The following is a 22,444-nucleotide window of genomic DNA, read 5'->3' as shown; positions in this document are numbered from 1 at the left end:
ACGGGCCACTGTACCGGACGTTAGCAAAAAAAATCAAAAAATAATCTATAAATCTCAATTGTACGTTGCGCGATGCCGCGATCACGCTTTAGAGCAATTATATAACATCGTACACTGCTGTGAGTAATAATTCAACTGTTGTGTTTCAAAATTTATTTTAAATATTAAATTATATGCCTTATAATGAGTATTAAATGTAAAATATGAACAATTATAAAAAAAAAAATATAGTCTTTACCGTACAAATATTTTCTAGCTTTTACTCGTATAAGCTGGCAACACGCTATTCCAAAAAGAAATAACTATTTAAAAAAACATGACAATTTACAACATTTGACTTTTAAATATTGTTTGCACCGGCGGTCTTTTATTAAATATTCTTATGCATACAAATAGTTGAGTTATAAATAATTAAGCGAAATATTTGAATATTTTTGAGCCATTACTCCAAAATTTATCTAAATATTAAGTGCTCGTAATCAATAAACCATTAGTTCGACGTTAGTTTAGTTTTTGATATTAAATTTTATAAAAATGTTATTTATTTGATAAATAAACAAATGAAATTCACATTCTTTTGAAAATTATATACAATAATATAATACGTATGATTTAATAGTATATAAAACCTGCAGTATAATAGTGATTATATCATATACATTTTATTTTTATTTTTATTTTTAAATTAATTCATTAACTGAGACTATTAGGGTAATCTGTCTTAAAATAATCCTGATCTTTATTTTTACGATAAAATATTTTAAATGCACATAATGCCGCACAGGTAAATTTAGTTTGTGAAATTCCAAAATAGGTGTGACTTTAACGAAAATGCACAGTAATTGTTTATTTTTAGTTTAGTTATAATAAATATTATAACTTAAATGTATGTGCTATACACATGTATGCACGAGCAAGTGGAGAATTTTGAGGTTAATATTCGTTCGCAACCGGCCAAGACCCTCGAGATTAAAATTCAATCGAAATGTTATTGAACCCTTACGTTTGCACAATGTTGGTTGTCTCGTGGACGGTAATGGAAATAAGGACTGGCTGCCGGGACAAATCGATTAGGTACCTTCTTCACAATTTGTAGACATACGCTATAACGTCTAATAGTGAGGTGAGAAAGGGGTTAACCGCATAGAAAGATTAGAAAGAAATGAAAAAAAAGGTTATGTAATATTATGTAGTTCACTTGAATTATAATGTAAGAAAGATGAATATTTTCTTATGTTTTTAACTTTTATTTTGATTTACTGTAATTTAGTATCTTTAACGATATTTATTGAATTAAAAAGTTCTTTGTATACATTAATTATCGTTTTATAAAAGTTTTTACGTTTTGAGTTTCATAATACATTATGATGTTATGAACTTATTATTATATAATTTTTCAGTGGGCAAGCGTATAAATAATTATATTAATTTTCTGAAATTTCAGAAAAATCAAAGCCTCTTGCCAGAATGACTCCTCCCATATCATCACGTAATGGAACAATGGCCGCGATGTCAAACGAAAACTTAATATTTTTCAAATCGACAATAGCAAGTCTTTAAGCGGCGCTGTGTGATTTAGCGCATACACCTAACCGGATTTGGTAATACATAAAAAAAAAAATCCGACGAGAACGAAAAAACAGAAGTCAAATGATCAACGAGTCACTATATTATAATATAATATTGAAATATTGTAAATTATAATGTATTCGAGAGATGACTGTGATTTCTAACAATGGCGGTTCTCTTGCTCATTATCCGACCAGCTGAGCTAAAAATTATAACACAAAGACGTTTCTCGAAATTACAATGACGATTGTTCATGGCGATTTATTTCAGAATTCATCAGCTATTGTTCAGAGTATTCTATCTACAGCTGATGTGGCTGCAATACTTACTATTAATTGGAGACAGCTATATAAAACAAAAAAAAAAATGACAAACACGTGTCAATAGAAAATGCTTAGTAAACTGAAATTATGATCATGTTATAGTTTATGCGGAGCTCACAGATACCAGTACTCATAAGTTGCGGCAGCTTAACATTTTAGAAAAGTTTTTGTGGAGAGAAACTACTAATGTGTACGTCAATTTTTTTATAAAACTACCAAACACGAGTAGAAATGATCAAGACAAATAATTTTATTTTTTGTTTTAAATGTTGAATGGAGTGAATGGAGTGAGTGGATGTGATGATTTTACAATAATATATGTAAACAATTGTTTAAAAATATAGTAGAAAAGATGCTGCGATATTCAACTTTGAGGATGGACTTCGATAGAAAATTGAATCTAGTTTGTACTTTTGAAAAGTTCAAAATTTAAAATTGATAGTATTTTTCAAAATAACTGAGAAAACTAACAAAAACAAAAAACAAAGTTAAGGAAAAGGCATTTTTACTTAAAGTTCTTCATAATATAATAGTAATTTTAAAATATTAAAAATAAATAGGCGTGGTTTTTTTATAAGCATAAGTTAGTTCAAATTTTGAAAAAATCAGTTTATCATGAAAATTAGTAAATTATTTTGTATTTTAAAACGTGTAGTATTTAATTTTTATAATTAAGGCTTAAAAATGTATAACAAGATTTATCATAAGTAGTTTATGGTGGAACAAAAACCTATTTATAGTTTAACCCTTACCTAATAGGTAAAATAAATTACTACAGTAATTAGTATCTATATATTTTTATGATAATACATTACATTATAACAGTATATCTTGGCTCAAGATCTTTTATTTTATACAATGATTTATCTGCAATGGTTACCTACCTTTTTAATTTTTATTAATAAACATTTTCAAACTTTTTCGGGATATCGGAGAGCCTTATAAATTACTTATAGACAACATTTTTATTTGATATATTCATAGTTAATAGTTGTTAAAGTTATATCAAACAAACAAAAAAAAAATATATCGCTTTTTTTTATTAATGATTTCGAACTAATTATTATAAACTTTATTGGTTGTATTATTTTAAGGCTGACAGACAAACAAAGCACAAATGACAATTTAAAGAACTGACGTCAAAACAAATTGTACCGTTAATATTTTATGAGTTTAAAAAGTACCAGACAGTAAGTCGTAATAAGGATAGATTTGAGAAATTTTATTGTAATAATTCGCATACAATTATTTATTGCCCAGTATAACATAATATATCTTTGGTTATGCATATACGGTTGTATCATAATGCTAATATTAAATTAGTAATATATTTTGATTTACGTATATAATATTGTCATAAGTTAAAATAATATCATACTGCAACGAATATTATTTGAAAATTGTTTTTGGTTTATGTGACTTGCATTTTAATGTGCAACTATTTATTATATTCTTCGTGCTTATAAGCTTAGATATAGCTGCTATATAACTTATTTTATTTCTAAAATTTAAGTTCATCAGTTAAATAATATTAATTTTTTCCGAGAATTAGTATACTTTTTTATATTTGATTCGGAATATTTTCAAAATATCAGCATAAATATGTATTCCTATTTCATTATATGTCTAGCAAAATCTGCAGTTTTATAATACGTCTATTTAGTATTTTAGTAAACAAATGTTAACAATTTAAAACATAAACACTAAATTTTCAATTTAATTGATTATTTTTTATAAATAAGTAACACAATTATACATGTAAATAACTATTTAATAATAAATTCATTTTAAATACCTATCAGTACCCAATTATTACGGTTTTGTACGAAATTGGAAAATATTTTTCATTAATAGAAAAATGTTAACAATAATTTTCTTTTATATTTTACTAGAGAATAAAATTATTTTTACCATACTTGAACGTTTTGATAAGGATATATTTTAAATGTAAATGTTATGTGGTACTATAGTAGTACCTACTATAATATTAATGGCGATCGGTAAGATTTGTATTTATTAGTCGTCTTATGTACATGGTTTATTTAATTTAGTGAACTCTGAAGAGATATATTGTTATAAATGTATAACATAATAAGTAGCAATTAGTTTTATCCACTTTATCTAGTTTTATTCATCAGATTATTTCTCTAGGTAAGATGTGAATCTTAGAATTAATTGCTTACGTCTTAACTGAAAATTAACTACTCGTTGACTAAATTTATCTAAAGGTTTCTAAATGTCAGTTGGTGATATTAGTGCCGCAGTGTTCATTAGAGGAAAATAGGAGTTCCAGTTAGTTAATCAGGATTTGGGATTTGTGTTAATATTATTGTAGTGCGTAATAACGTTGTTTTCAGAACGACAAAGTCGCGAAGGTTATAAATGATTGTTTTCACAGTTATTATTTAATGAGAAAAACAATCTCACTGTCTTAAGTCTTTTTTCTAATATGTTCATATTGTTATATTGATTATGCTTTAGGGGAGGATGTATAGTTACATAATATGATTTATGGATAAACATACAATAATATGACACAATATATATCTTAGTGATTTAAATTTAAAATCAAAATGTATGGTTTATATTTACTAATTCAATTTCAATCTTAAATAATACAAGTAATTATAAATGTTGAAATAGCCGATTATCTTTGATGATTAAATTAAGTTCCAAATATATCTTAGTTATTTTATTTAAGTATTCACGTTAAAAATTAGCATAGAAATGTTGTTTTTTTTTGTTTTCAAATTTTAATAGGTATCACTATGTAAAATAAAATAAATTGAATAAAAGAAAAAATCTAGGAAAAACAATACGATATGATAAACCGAACATTTTACGCTCACTTTGCCTTGAATAATTCTGATTTTTGGAGTTTGTATGTAAGTATAATATTCTAAATTATCATATTTTTGTATATTTATATAAACAATTTAAAAAGTTCAAATTTCGTAGAAAGAATTTCTAAATTATTAAATTTAAAAAATTGTTTTAGTTAAGATGTACTAAACTGCATATTACGAATAGCTTATATTTTATTCTTAAATTGTTATAAAGATTTTATCATATTTAGTAACCACATGACAATATAGTATATTTTATAATATTTAACATAACCATGCTATTCCTAAGTATAATGATATTATTATTATTAACACCAAAATACATCGAATAAAAAATGTACTAAAAACAAATTAAAATGGTCACGGTGAATCACCCTGTATACATTAATTATTTATTTGTCCATTTTAATAGAACTGCTAAAAATTATAAATAAATACGATTTTGATGTAATGATATTATCCGATAAACATATTTTGACAGGCAGTAAAAGCGCTTATCAAAAATAAAACAAAACCTTAAATTCACTGGCCATTAGTAAGCGTTTCTGTTATAATAAACTGCAACGAGGCCGACAGTTTTAATGATTTATCTTTGAGTCAAATATGACTGATAAGTCTATGGGTATAATTAAAATCGGCGTTATTAGCGTTATAATGACGACATTCTCCGAGTTAGTTTTTTCCCTTCTGTATACTTATTAACTGCAGCTGCGACGTGATCGTTTTACCGCAAGACGCGCACATTTATCGAATAACAAATATATTATATTATAAATTTACAGTATACGTATAGTGAAGTGACGGAAGATTATTAATTTCTCTGCAGACTACATCGCTACAGCTGCATACTTTAAAGAGACAATGCGATCAATTATTTGCGGATCAGTGTGCATTATTAAAATACATAAATAGTTCACAATATTGAATATTATAGACGTATAGATGTACTCTTTGCTTACTGCTGTCATGTTATTCTAACTATTGAAAACTCAATATTATGAAAAATATAATTCTAAAATTAGGAAATGTAAATAGAATCTATCGACGAGTCAAAAGTATATATAATTTCTTTTTGATATCGTTTATTCCTACTGCGTAACATAAAAAAATAAAATATCAGATATATTATAAATAATATATTATTGTTCTCCAAACATTTGAAATGAAAAAAAAGGGTAGTGGGTACTACTTTCTGTTCGGTAGATGTCTAGTGGGTCACTGTGATGGATGTGTTAAATTTGAATTCAATGATATATCATTGTATAGAAAAACGATTTCGAGCAAAATCGGTCAATCAGCTTATATCATCATGTATCACTAAGTATATTTTTTCTTGCTCTGTTTTTTTTTTTTTTTTTTATATTGCTTTAAGGTGAAAAAAATTATTTTGGTATTAGTGCAATAGGATGAAATAATTTTTTCCTACAAAATTGGGTTTCAAAATATCATTCAATGTATAAAATATAATAATATAATATATAAAATGTACTATTTATACATAAATTACTCATGCAAAATTGTATATATTACATTTTCAAGCCTTGGCTATAAATGTTTCAAATTTTATAAATGTACAGTTGAAATACAATTTTTAAATTATGGTAAAAATCGTCTTTTTATCAAAAATTTGAACTTTGAAGTCTTAAAAAAAAATGTGTCAATTGTGTCAATGTATTTTAAATATTTTTACATATCCATAAATAATTCATAAAATATGTTATCTTGTATTTTATTTTTAAGTATTTTGACCGAGTGAATAATTTTTATTGACTTTTTTAGAAATTCGATTTTAAATTTTAAATGTCTCTAAATAACTCAAAAAAGAGCCAGGTTATTTTGAAAATATTCCTTAATTTGCATTTATCGATTATTTTGAAAATATTGCAGATTTTTAATTCTAACCGCCCTAATGTACAAACTGAATTACTTATCTGAAACACTTCAAAGCCGATAATCGAAACATTATTTCAACTACTTATTATATATACCTATAATCTATATAGATACACACAAAAATTAATATTATTGTATAAACCATACATTTACGTCTCGTTTAGAATCTAGAAGCCCGTTAAGATATAATTCGTTATTTTAAATGTTGGTCTGTTACAATATTAAAAAATCAATATAATATGTTTGAATGAAAATACGATTATATGAACATCGAGATGATGTAAAAAAAAAAAACAAGAATTGACAAGATTATCTATATTATTGAATCCAATAAGGTATTTTTCATGATTATTTTATTTTAGTTTTGTTTTCTATTTTTTAAAGTGTACCATAAAAATTAAAAATTAAGGCATACTGTTAGTTTGAATCTCATAGTAACCTTTCATCGGCTGCAGGTCTGTTAGACCAAAGTCAATAGTCTGAACTTTTAATAAACATAAACTGCCAACTCTTTTATTATAAAAAGGCAGATATTAATTTTGTCGATGCCGATAGAGAGTACAAGACATTATATCTATTGTCCGTCGTCACAAACGCGAATGAACCCCGCAATGTCAAATGTACCACTCTTATTCAATGACTAGATATATTATAATATATTGTTAGGTCCGCCCAGACGATACACGCGTCACTTTGGCGTTTTTCGACCTTCTGTCACACTGGATGGAGTACTTTTATATATATTATATCGCAATAACACACTGCCAATAATCGACGGTAGCGTCTTAGAATTTGTTTTTATCGATCCATCCAATAGTTGTATACAGAGCGATTCATCAAGCATGCTCACCTCTTATCATTCTATCCCTCGATTTTGATTTTGGTTTTTGAAATTTTTAATGAAGCTCGAAGACTGTGTTTTAAAATACATATATTTTTTATTGCACATACAGTCTATTGGTAATACACACATTTTTATTCAAAACGAGAACCTCATTTCAGCACTTTAAAATATATAAAGTACTTCATTGAATTCATTTATATATTAATGTTAGTGGGGAAAGAAGGGGATTTTTATTTCCGAAAAAAAAATAGAAACTATTCAAAGATCTTCTTTAGCTAATAAATTCCAGAAACGACAGTTAAAAAAAAATACATAATAATTAAATGACAAAATGGTCGTGACCATGTCTTGTGAATCATCCTGTACACGTGGTACCTATAACGATATATTATTATAATACACTCTCACTGAACACGACTAAGCCGTTGTAGTTCTGCAGTATGCTTGCCATTTCCATCGCCTATTATATATACATATATACGTAGGAAATATCCTCTGTTGGAGCGGTTTTTCTCGTTTCTTTATTTCCACTCTCGTTGCCACGGGTTACACGCGCAAGAAATGTGATAACTTTACACGGGTAGTATATTATAGCAAATACGCGCCAAGAGTGCTGCATGAAACATATTTTATTTCTATTGCGTACCTAGTTTTAGTATGTTAAAATTGTATGATATTATTTTTTTAATTTTGATTAGTTTTACAAATTATGTTAAAAAAAATTAAATAAAACTGATCGATTAGAGGTGTAGGCGTAACGATTTATTTGTAGTACTATTTTAGTTTCAAATGAATATAATTGATGAAATATATTGATCGAGTGTAATATATAATATTATAATAATTTTAAATTGTGTTTTATTAATCGCGTCCAAAGTTGGTTAGAATTAATAAATTAATCAATTAAATGACTTCCAATTAATATTTTCATATACAGCCCTATAGTAAACGACCAGTTAACTGCGTATAATATTTAAAGCTATTTTATCACTTTTATCAAATCTATACTGGCGAAGTGGACATTTTTTACTCGCAAAACAATAATAATATTCAAAATGATTATTATTGCTAGTGAGTTTTGGTACAAAATATATTTTTTTTTTGAATCCTAAGCGGAATGATGAATGTATTGTTTTTATAACGTATGATTTTAATTCTGCTTTTCATTATCTTTTAGGGCAGTAAATATAGTATATTATAGTTTATAGTAGTTAAGTAGATCTAGTTAATACGAATCAGGAAAAACAAAAACAAATTTAGCCAAATCCTAAAAAGATATCAAAAAAAAAAAAAATATACATATATCATGAAATATAGTGTGTGATATAGGCTGACAAATCGTTTTTCGTTATACTATGATAATCATTGAATTCAAATTTAACACACTCAAATTAGTATTCTGTTCGAAAATTAATGTACATCAGAGCGGTACCCACTTGCATACCTTTCTTTTTTAATTTGATTGTTATTAATCAAAGTTTAACATTAATTAGCAGTACCTATATATTATTCAATTCATGAAAAAAAAAAAAAATGCTTAAAAATATTTATTCTGAATATTAATAATAATGTAATATGACATGTTTATATAGTTATAATAATATAATATGTATTGTTTGTTATTATTTAATTATGATTTGTGTACTAATAAAATGTAATCTTTTTTTTAAAGTTAATTTATTATGAAATAGAAATATGTATAATAATATAATATTAATTGTAATAATATAAATACACATATTATGCTGCATAAAATATTGATGTCTTTGATTAAATAAAGTTCGATCATTATAGGTAACTTAAATAAAATTATGAAATTTATATAAGAATTTTAAATTGCTTATAGGTTAATATACAACTACCATAACTGGTGGTTACTATATTATCCTGATATATAATCTATAATTTATCATAATTTAATAAAATAATTGAAAAATCCAAATATAATATTATTATGGGATGTTAGAATAATGCACCCAAGACCGGAGTGTAGCTAAATTGCCTACACAGGTCGCCGTTTTATCATATTTTAACTATTGAAATGCATTAGATGAAAAAAAAACCCGAACGTCTCATGAGGTACCGGGTAAATGTACTCAATGCTTGTATAAATTCCAGAACTAACAAAGAAAAACATTTGAATTGAAAACTCAAACTTAGCATAACAAAGTATATACTTAAACTATTATAAGATTTTATGTACTTAAGTATTTTGTTACATAATTTTATATATATTATAATAACAGAATGAAATAGAATAACTAATAACTTTTAACTAAATCATATTATTTTTTATACGATGCATTTTGTAAAATATCACAATAATATTTAATACCTTATTTTCTATTTGAATAGTAAAATATGTTTTTATGTTATTATATTTTTAGTATAATTATAAAGATAAACAATCTCAATTTGTTTGAGGTAAATAGACTCAAAATGTAGAGCGTATAGAAAAAAATGAGAAAGGTTAGGGTTAAATTTATAATTGATATTTAACATCTATATCTATAATGGTTTAAAATGTCGTGTAAATAAATATAAAAATGATTTATTATATTATTACTTTTATATATTATACAGATAATATTTACTAACGTAGTTATGATACTTGTAAGATGTGGGTCATGAATGACGCCGTGTTTCAAATGTCAATACGACTTAATGTATTCATGAGTATCGCAATAAAATAATGATAGACAATTTTATTTAATAATTAATATGATTATGTATGACATTTTCGTGTATTGTTGCTTTAATGTATCACACATGTGTGGCATATTTTAATACTTCATTTCGCCCCACGATAGTATATTCAATTATATTGAAAATCATCTACCTATATTTAAAAATTTCGAGAATACATCTTAGAAAATTTAAGGATAATGTAATTTAAATTAAATCAATCTAATTCTTTTCTCGCATATTTTCTCTGGGAGACGGAAGCGTTTGAATTCAGAGTTTTTATTGGATTTAAAATTGCACTTTTAAAATTGTTTGGAATCACATTTCTTTCATCGAGATTATATAAAGTATAACGTTCAACAAAGTTAAAAAATAAAATACTACCGTTAACAAATTACAAATAATACTGCACATGTGTTGCATTCAAATTTACAAATCATCTTATGCAACGCGATCACGTATAACTATATTCATGGATATTAATTATTAATAATATGCTACAGTATTTGTATCTGTAATTTTCATAAAAAATACTAAGTATAATAAATATATTTTAGTCTACACCATATCGATAATTATAATTAAACACATAGTACTTATAATTTGAAATAAATATTATATTATTATTAAAATATGTTCATAATGTATTAAATGCCATTCCAAATTATTAACCCTAAATCAATATACTTGACCCGTGATTGATCAGCCACAATTTTTCATAAAAATATACATACATATTACATATGTTATAATATTTAGTAGAAACAGTCTTGTAAAAAAATATTTTTAGTACAAATATTGTATTGCATTTTTGATACTAGCTTTCGAGTTAATATCTTACTGTAAATACTATAAAGTTAAAAATAATATGAATAGAGTTATAGTATAAATAGATAATATCTTAAAATTAATCTATATATTTTAAAAACTTCACTGCATATAGTTAACTTCATAATATATATAAAAGGTTTATGTATCTATGAATAATGTTTTTAAACAAATTAACTAACATCACTATCCATCGTTAAAACAAATAATTTAGTTCAAATTTAAAGTACACATATCTAAGACAAATAAATGTGTTTATGTGTTGTTTATCTCTATAAAAACCATTAAAATATATATAGCATAACTTTTTTTAAGATATATGAAGTTAAATTTTTTTGAAATTCTTCAAAATCACAACAATTTACAATTTATAAGTAATTTTACCGTATATAATAAAAAACCATAATATGAATATTTGGTAAAAGTTTCGAGAATTTTTAATTATTTGTTTTCGAATTATAACAAAAAATGAAAAATGTTTGAAGATAAATAGTTATTATATGGGAAATTATCTAATTTCATAAAAAATGATAGCTTCAAACGATTAAAAAAAAAATTAAAAACTTTTCGGGAGAATTTTTTTTTTAATATAGATTGAAAAACTTCTAAGAAGCTTATATTAAATTTTATGATGAATAATTCTTTAGAATTGTTAAAAGTATTTGATTTTCCAATACTCATACGCCCAGTGTAACAATATAGATATTGAAAATATTTAATTTAAAATGTACTTTAAATACTAAAAAAGTATTGAAACATATAAAATAAATACTTAAGAAGGCTAAACAGAAGTACTATTTTATGACAAAGTGAGTAAAGGTGTGTGCTTATTATTTTTGCTTTCTATTAAAAGAGGGCAGGGATTGAGTATATGATAAATTAACTAACTATAAATAAAGAAAATATGAAAATGATAAACTATTATAGTACTTACCGAGCCAGAGCCGTTTGGCGATATTTGGTGGGAAAATCGTGTGCAAAAGACTGACGTTCTTCTCTCTCTCTTTATCAACGGCCAAATTGGCTTCTTCAATCGAACTCTTCAACTTGTCCATTCTTCTCCGAAGACCATCCTGTAAAATATACACACTATGATTTCGACTCAAAAATATAAAAAAACAATTTTAAAACTAAAGCAGTAATAATATTTGTATTAAATATCTAATAGTCAAAGGTTATTAAAATTATTTTTTTGTATCTTATTGATGTAAAATCACTTAATATATATATTATATATATTTTAAAAGTAAAGAGATTTTTGTTAATGACAATTTTTTTCTAATGATTCAAACTTCTGAAATTGTGTTTTTGGTATTTACAGGAATTATATGACTCTTGAAATATGAAATATTTTTTCTAATACGATTGTTTACTTTTCAGAAAAGTGGACAATTACATCGTCTCAAATTTCAGCATTCATACAATATGATATATTATAAATAATATGTTACACAACTTTGCTGCTTAATATGCAAACACATATCTTTATCAGGGTTATATTTTAGTCTCGAATATCTCATCTACTTTTCGTATCAATGTTTATGGGCGTGCATTAAAACAAAACGGACACAAATGTATAATATACTTCATAAAATATAGTCTAATCTCATAAAACGTGGTGGATAAAAAAATGTGTTATTTTTTCTTTGAACAACTTTTTCTCCTGTCTCAATCGGTATAACATGAGAGGATAGAACTACGTTAGCATAACTTCCCATTCTTCAAGCATTTAAATAGAAACTAAAAATAAAAAACTAGTACGCAAATACAAATTGTTTTTTTCAATGATTTAAAGTGCATTCGTGTGATGTTTTCCTGGTAAATATTTTTAATAAATATTTTTAAAAAGCTTTATACACTGTTTTTTTTTTTCATTGACATTTTTCTTCTCTTGTGTTTTCCATCTAAATATCTACAGCGAGTTTCTCAGGGTATATAATAATATAATTTTGTTTATAATGTCCATATATAGTGGATATGCGTTCATTTTATGTCATTATTTGAGCATGATATTGATTTTTTTTCATTTGTTATATATTTGATCTGTATACGATACTCTTGATCGAGTCATATACGAGTTTATGAACTTTCGATACTGCTATATGCAGAATAATACTTTAATAATGTTAGTTATTACTATTTATATTATATTACTAAAATAGTACTTAATACTTGTGTTGAATAACTCAGTCGTAAGCATGACGTGTGTTTTTACAGTTTAGAATATAGCATTATATACTTATTATTTATTAGTAATATTTGTTACTAGATATATTACATTTAATTAAAAAAGAATATGAAACTGATTAGAAATGATGGACAGTTATTATGTTTGAGGTAAGATTAGTCCACAAACGCTTATGCACCGCTTAGGTGTTACTAATCTTGTAGGGTACTCGTAATTGCAGTCACCCAAAATTATCCTTTTAGTTTTCACCAAAATGTCCTTATTTTGTCTAAATTCAAGAAAGAGGTATATTATATTTTGGTTACCTACCTATCACCTGTTCGCAATTGCTTTATATACGATTCTTGTAAAACAATGAAATATATACAACTTATATAAGAAACTCCTTTTTTAATATTAAATTATACACATTATTCTATATATTTTAATACTTTTAACTTATAATATTGTATTTTTAGTTAGTATAAGAAATACCAACTAGAAATTTTAATACATTTTAAACTATATAAAAAAAACACATTGTTTTTTTCATTCATAACAGATAATTTTCCTAAGAGCGAAAACTAAACGTTAATTTTAGTTGAAATAGGTCCATCTAATTCGATAAATTAAATAAGAGAGATTTGTTAAACTTAGCGGTCCAGAGAACTAGCACTTGCCTAGATCCTAATGGACCTTAAAGTCGAGAAACAAGAAACATGGATCGGTATCCTATAGTTTACATTCTGAGGAATAAGTAAATTTCATTATAAGTTTCACTGTATAACTGAAACTGATTGTTAATTCACGTTAAACGATTTCGTGAATTATTATACTAAAATTAAAATGATTAATATTTCTCATTACCATAGAATGTTTAAGAGACGTTTCACGAATTAAACGAGCAAGATAGACGGTATCATTCTCTATAAGTGTATGGATACAATTTAAAAAAAAATTGTCGTGAAGACATCTAAAACTTTTTAAATACGACTTCTGAAATGCAGGGTTTTATGAAAACAAATCATACACGCTAGTAAATTGTATTTATCTGTTGATAAGATACGACTTGAGAGGACATTCGGATGAGAGAAGAGGGTTATCGAGGTAATATTATTGTATTGTTATTATAATTATCTTGGCACTATAATAAAAGGACGAAACAGTCGAGATTAGTCGACGCCTCCTTATTATTTCGACAACAAGTTTGTGATTAATACTGCGAATTCTCGGCTGGTTTGGCGACAAGCCTGAAGAATATCTACAGTCTTACAATTCTTCATTTAACTCAACAAATACCCAGTAACTAATAGCAACGATTATTTATTAAAAAATATATATATTAAGTTAAATTTTGTAAATTAGAGACTACAGATTTTAAAACAATATTACGTTCGGGATGAGTGCCGTGTCAAACGCGGTCAGTAGTTTCAGATGCTATTTTTAAACCATTGAGGAGGCTAGTCGCTTTAAAATAAAGAATATTTTTACGTTTAAAATACGAGTGCCGTGCTACACATAAAATCGTTTATTCGTTTCCGCATTCGCATAATTATAACGCTAAGCTCAGAAATAATTATAATCATATTATTCAATGATCACTAGATTATGTCTGCAGTTTAACAATAATTCTTAAGGTATCGGCGAATATTAGTATACAACATATTATAACATAAAAGGTTTATTTATTTGTTTATATACATGTTTAAGAATTCATTTGGCATACTCATTTATATACACATAGTATGTATGTCACTCGTTATAAATCTGCAGTCCATTAGATAATAATGTATTATAATAGCTGCTATCAAGCTCGACTTTTCCGGTAGTTCTTTAAATAATTTATGAAATACGCTTGCAATATTCTGCACGCATCGTACATAAATGATATACTAAACTTATACGTATAAGTAGTGTACATATATATTTGTATATTATAATATGTCGTCGAGACGAAATGAAAGTTTGTGTCACTATCTGACAAAATATTAATTGGAGAGGAGCCAGTCGGGAGCGGGCGAGGGATATTCAACAAGTGTTTGCCTTGCCATTGTATTTTGTTGCACTGGTGCATATGATTTTTTTACGTGTGCACATTATTTTTCGAAATATTTAAACGAAAAATTAAAGAAAATAATTAGACCGTCCGATAACATCGCATAGTCTCATAATAATATTTGTATTATAGTGTGAATTTTAATGTACGGTGTACACTGTACAGTGATATAAACTATATATGAATATATAGTATAACATTATGAATATTTTATGATTCCATAATTATTTCACCTCGAAACTGACATTTTACACTTTAAACACGTTTTCCATAATAATGAGTTTCCAAATATTATTATACCTTATCCACCACAATAATCGTATTTCACGCAATTTAACTGCTTCGCAATCAATTTTAAAAGTATCATAGTTTATTATTGTTTTATTTTTAAACTAAACGCAGTACAATCATTGAAATAAATCCATCAAGTAAATGAATATGAATATGAATTTTAAATATAATATTATAATGAATGTGTAATATTGAACGTGAGAATATTTAAATATCTGTGAATAAATTTATTTTCTATTTATAGGTGGATAAATTACTTATGACAATTATTGAATTGCAACAAATATTTACAGACATTTAGACACTTGCATTTTAATGGAAAACTTTTTAGTAATAACGTACATTAATACTTAGAATTATTATCAACACATGCAGTTAGCTACTTGATGTACTTGAAATTAAACACGTGTTATAAATATTTTAAAACATATATTATGTTTATCGATCAAATTATGAATTATTTTTTCCTAGTATTTATATTCAAAATAACTAGCAATGTAGACTATTTCATTTTCCACTGTGAAAATAGAACGTCTGAACGTTTAAACTAATATTTTAAGTACCACAGAAATGATATTGAGCGTTGGTACACATTTTAAATATCTAACATACAATCTATTTTAAACGAATTGTGAGTAATTACTAATAAAACGAAGGTCGTCGTGTAATCAAAGTCTATAACATATATCTAGGTACTATATAAACGAATTTAGAAAAGCCGCTCGCTCTAACATATAAAGTATGGACGATTTTTCCGAGCAGATAAAATTTAAATGTAAATGCATTTATATTGTAATTTAAATCATAGTTATGCAAATTGTAAGCCAAAAACACTCGTTGCATGTGCCCTAGTTGATGTAAAAACAAATACCAACTGCAGATTACTTTAATTCCGATTATTTGTATAAATTGTATTTGAACAGGAAACGCCATATACTATAATATGATTTCATTCCTAGAACATTAAATAATGTGCATTGTTTGATTCGTAAAATTTTACTAGGAAATATTTTGTACTTAATAGATACGAACTGTTATTAAATTTTGAGCGGAATGATGAAGTTATTGGTTTTTGTAGGATCTATTTTTTTGTAAACTCTCTTTTTGAAGAATACATTTGTAGCATGGATTTCTCATGTTGTTTTATAACATTCTTATAATATATACAAATAATATTGTACAATTATACATAGTGTATAAGTATGTTTATTACAATGACTGTGCGAATAACAGTTCATTTGGTTTTATTAAAACAAAAATTTATTATTGATTTATAACTTTTAAAAATTAAAATATTATTAGTTGGCGTTTAGACAATCGTTAAGTAAGAGGATTTCCAGTCTCTTGAGTCTTAATACTTTTTCTACTTTTTCGAATTTCGTTAAAAATCAATTACAACATAGAAATTGCACTTTTGTATTAAATGTTAAATAAACATGTCTTGGCTGATTGCTCATTAAATATAGTGTACAAAGTATTTCATATTTGGAAAAAAAAATATAATTTATTTGAAATTATGTAAATAATATTTTTTGGGGATATTTAAGGCAATGGCTTTACAATTGTTTAATATTTAAGTTATTACTTAATACCAATTCATATTAGACAGATAATTTTTAATTAATTTGATGGACAGTTTTATTTTTATAAAAGTTAAGTTAGGTTATGATTTGTAAATGATATAACTCAATAATATCATACGAAAAGATAAAAATTAGTTAAATAGTGTAATCATAAGTTAAACTTGATTTAATTTAAATGCTAAAAAAATATAGTTTGTAAGTACCTATAGTTAAATTTCAGTAAAAATTTAAATAATTCTGACATAAAATAATTTATATAAATTAGGTACATTTTTAAAGTTTTGAAAATTGAAACGTTTTTTTTTTTAGTTTATTAAAGAAATGAATTTAATTATTGGAAAAAAATTATTTCACTACATAACTGTTAAAAGCGTTAATAAATTCAATGTATTCTATACTAATAACTAATGCATCAGAATCTTTATAACTTATAAATAATACAATTGATAAGCAGACTTTTTATATTCGTTTTTTTTTTTTTTATACATTCTATTGTTATGAATATAATATGTTTTATAAAATGAGTACGCCTGTTATTGAACTAAATTTTGTTACCTACGTTTTATAAACATAATTTGTTTCTACTTACCTACTTATAATAAGATATAATACACAATATGTTTATACTTTCGTTTATACAAGCTTCAATACTTATAATACTTTATAAGTCGGATTTTACATGAAAATTCTAGATTAAATTTAAAAAAAAGTGTATTTCAATATTTTCTCAAATTCTCTTATAAATTATTGATTTATTTTTTTCCCATCATAATGAATTCGCTTACACTTTAAGATAAATATATTTGTTCCTTATTGGTACATAATACTATTTTTTTTTTACCATGTTCTATTACTTAAAATATTCATAATATTCAGGCGTGCGTATATTTATATTTAATAAATAAACCAAACCATAACAATTACTTTAAAATAAATTATTAGTCTAATAAATTGTGATAATATTTTACATTGTTTCGTTAAAACGAAAAGGAAACTTGAAATTTGGTGGTGGCGTGATATAAGCGGCGGTAAGTTTGTTTTGGGATTGGGGAAATACTTAATTCGATTCCTCTCGAGTTTCGAAACAAAATTGTTGTTCAGCAGATTCGATCCCTGTTATTATACACGTACGATCTGATATAATACGCCCACCATAACTCTTATCTATTTAATCGAACTCAGTATTGTTCTCCAATTCCCTTAAGTTGTCGTTATTATAATAATATGTGCGTTTATGTACATTGAATTATCAACAGAGCTGTAATAATTATTCTCGTTTAATCGTGATACAATTTAACAGAATGTATCTCTATTCTATAATTATTACCTATTATACAACATAGAAATGTATTATACAAAATGTTTTCTCCTATCATACGTATACATGTATTATTCACGCAACGTTACCGTGTGGCTTTTAAAAGTTTGCCCGTAATCACTGGATTACCTCTCAAGTGGAATTGGTGAACGATCATTATTTCCAAGAACTGTAATATGATCGTCTCCGCGTTGATACAGATTATTCTTCTAAGCGACCGTTGTTCGTCAGATGTTCGCCGCCTTCACAAAAACATTAGTATATGGCCTTTAGTCCTTTTAACCACTCACATGTTACACTGGCCCACAAACAATACAAACGAGTGCACACATTATAAGGGTTCAAAAGAATATTGATTACCATATCACTTAGAATTTAAACGAAACATGGTGGACCCGACAAACAGTCCTTTTAGAGGTAACGAAATGAACGCAAACATACTTAAACGGTATTTGTCTCTTTTCTCAGATTTGTGTTGTATTTAATTTTTTACACGATACTATAACAAAAATGTATACATTTATTCGTGCGAAAGCCTAATTCATTATATAATTTGAAACATTGTAATATTTAAAGAGTAGAATAGAGATTTAATGACTTGTACAATAACATTTATTTTCATATTATACAAAATTAACTACTTTAATTAAATATAATTATTTTCATAAAATGTTGTGAAACGTGGTAAGAAAATTATTGCAGGAATTATTGATTCATTTTTATTTTTTATTTTGTCTTTTGCGAGTTATATAGGTATGGGGATTACGGAAACTATTAATAACATATTTATAATAAGGTTCAGGCATTATATATAAAACTTAAGCTTTTCTGTGCTATGTGAATACTTTTAGATTAAAACATGTCAAAAGTATTAATTTACGTGATTGAAATTATTTAAATGGTTACGATGTTTAAAGAAAAATAATAATCAAAATATTTTAATTTTAAAAACGTACCGTATATCATAATTTATAATACTATTTTAGTAAAATCGATATTTGTTGTTCATAATTATTTAGTTGCTATATATTATATTATTTATGAATCTGTAATAATTACTAAGAAAATTATAGAGTGACTACGGCAGATGGCAGCTGTCTAGGTGACGTTTATCAAAAGATTTCATGGCGCCAACAATTATTATAAATCTGGTCAAACTTAATTATTAACACGAGATCATAAAATATATGTTCAGAATTGTCTAGTTTGAAGTTATTCCGTAATTAAACTTAAAAACATCTCTTTGACTAAATACTTCATAATTTACTGACTGATAAATGAGGAAAGAAGGAACTTTTTTAGCGCATATTTTAATATTGTTGATTACGTTGAATTGAAAATAAAAATAAAACTTTTTGCAATTAAAAACTAAAAAGGCTGAGTTGAAATAAAGCTATTTAACAGTATAATATAATAATAATAATAATAATAATAATGTACTGTAAATATTATGCAATTTAATGTTTCAGATACAATTCGTCTCAAACGAAGGAGTTCAACTAAAATAATTATCAATAAACATCTGATGTTTGTGTTGAGAACGAGATGAGAGGAAGTTAAGTATTAATGTTAATACCAACTTATAATTGTTAATGTATAAATAATAGCCTTATATAAACGTAAAAGGTATTTACATACATATTATTATATTATATTATCGTGGGTAGTGACTTTTGAACGGACAATTCGTAAATACGTAGGTATCATAAACGTTTCAAACATGTGAAGTGAAATGTTTATAGTTTTAATATTAATAGAGACTAAGGTTCATTAAAATGGATTCACTCAGCTAGTTTTTGAAAGTTCAAAGATACGTCATACACACTGTAAAGATGAATTATAAGCCCTGTAAATTGATGATTAAACCGGAATCTCGAAATACAATAATGGCCACAGAATCGATTTAAAGTTAGTGGAAAAAAATCACATCATATTTCGCATTTTAAATATTATAACATTTAACTGGCTTAAAATAATAATGTATTAGAGAACTATGAATTAATTAAGAACCGATACCTAAAAAACCCTTATGAACTTACATTTAAACTATACTAAAAATATAAAAAAATAAAACCGAAAAAAGTTTCGATTTATATTAAATAATACTAATATTTTGAAATTAAACTCAACACGAAGTGTGATACTATTGAGAAATTAGGAAATTAGAAAAATAACGTATTAAAAAGTAATCAAGGAATTTTGGAACTTAATATATATTAATAATAATAAAAATGAGTGTTATTATGAACTTCAAACTTATTTTTAAGTACTTAAGTAATTCATTAATTACGCTTTAGCTATTTTATACTCTACAATGAAGTGATAGCTATTTCTGCAGTGTATTACTATATAACTCGAATTTGCACGTGTACGTGTGATTATCGCATGCAATAACATCAAAGAAAATGTTAATATAGTTTGTGACCTAGCACGTTGTTTAAGGTAAACGTAAACACGTGTGTATACTTTATCGTTGATGAATTAGGATATTGTATAGTAACCAAAATACCCCAAACATTTATTAGGTGAATTCAGAGGATTAATATTTGGGCCAAAAACGTTTATAATCAGACAGTAACCTAACGCATATTGATTACGTGATGCTAATTGAATACTTGGAGCAAAGTCAATTTATTTTAAATTTTACAATTTCTTTAAGCCATGTAAGATTTATATAGTTTTGTAATTATAGAGTATATCCAAATAATAACTTAATATTGTATATTATAAAAACGTATATGGTCAGGTCTAACGCTAACTCAAAAATAAATTATTATAGTAAGTTATGTTTATTGTTAATATTTAATTTTATTAAATAACATTAACAAATCTTCTCTAACAACCAAGGTCAATCCAATTTCGAAAATCCATATTTTCGGGCTATTATATTTTGTACATATTACCAACGGAATAGGTAACTATTTTTTAATTTATGTACTTATACTATAGTTCAGTCATACTATAATTTTTATCAAACAAATATGGATCGAATAATAATTATTGTTTTATAAGAGCTTGAAAAATATAGGACCCAAGACCAGTATATACTCAATACACTCAAATGATGGCATACGTGTTGGATTCTTTTACACTTAGACGAGGTAAACGTGAAAGCGTTTCTTACAGATTACAGAAATATACATTACAAGACGCCACACTGTTTTATACAATATTGCACGAACATTTATTTTCACATCAAGAACAGCTGCCGAAAGTAATGATGGCACGCAACGTAATGATTTGGTAGGTCATAGCAGTGCATAGGATCATCACACTATGCTCAATATTATCCTCCAGAATCGTTATTAAATATTCGGCAGACATAATATAGCGAGGGCGGCGTCAATCTTTCACGTTCATTTGCATAATATATACTTTTTTTTTTTATATTAACCGATGCTATATTATTATTGTTCATCTAGTATTCCGAAACTGAATAATATACTGGATGATATTTTAACATTAAATACACTTTATCTACAAATATATTAAAGTTTTTGAAAACAAAAAACTTACGATAATCATTTATCACTATTCCTTATCTATGTAGTATTTTAAATTTAATATTTTGAAAAAAGAATATGTTTCAGTCTTTCTGCACAATAAAAATCAAATGTTTAATTATTAACGAGCATTTAAAGTTAAAACGCTAAGTGCATACGATTTTCGGGACACGTCTTTGTACTCTGCAGTGTACGTAAAACCAGACTCCTGGCAACAAATACAACAAAGTTTCCGTAGATAACGAGGCAAACGGCAGTCCAAAAATAATAGAGATCCACTCTAATCCCACTCTCGACCTGGTGGACTGTACGGCGCATATTCAATTCGCAGAAAAGCTCACATTCCGCAAAAGTAGATAATATGTATAAAAGACATACAGTGTCGGTGTATTAGGAAAATGTGACGGTTTTGCGTGTAAATTATTACAACGTGACACTGCCAAATGTTCGCGATACACCCTGTACGTTACGCACTCGTACGGAAATTTCGATTTTTCGGCTTTCTATGATTGTTCGTACGGCAGTAAGAAATAAAACA

General features: G+C 25.8%; 1 protein-coding gene across 2 annotated transcripts in view; it reads right to left on the bottom strand.

Annotated features, from left to right (window-relative positions):
* LOC114119225 (head-specific guanylate cyclase) overlaps positions 1-22,444 on the bottom strand; it is a 243,658-nt gene that overhangs the window by 45,556 nt on the left and 175,658 nt on the right. For both annotated transcript variants that reach the window (XM_027980726.2, XM_050202563.1), the window contains exon 10: positions 11,923-12,061. In XM_027980726.2, coding sequence (XP_027836527.2) covers positions 11,923-12,061 — 139 coding nt within the window. The remainder of the gene's footprint in view (positions 1-11,922; positions 12,062-22,444) is intronic.

This window comes from Aphis gossypii, chromosome 3 (genome assembly GCF_020184175.1).
Source record: "Aphis gossypii isolate Hap1 chromosome 3, ASM2018417v2, whole genome shotgun sequence".
Classification (NCBI taxonomy): domain Eukaryota; kingdom Metazoa; phylum Arthropoda; class Insecta; order Hemiptera; family Aphididae; genus Aphis; species Aphis gossypii.
This window is presented reverse-complemented; position numbering and strand designations above follow the sequence as displayed.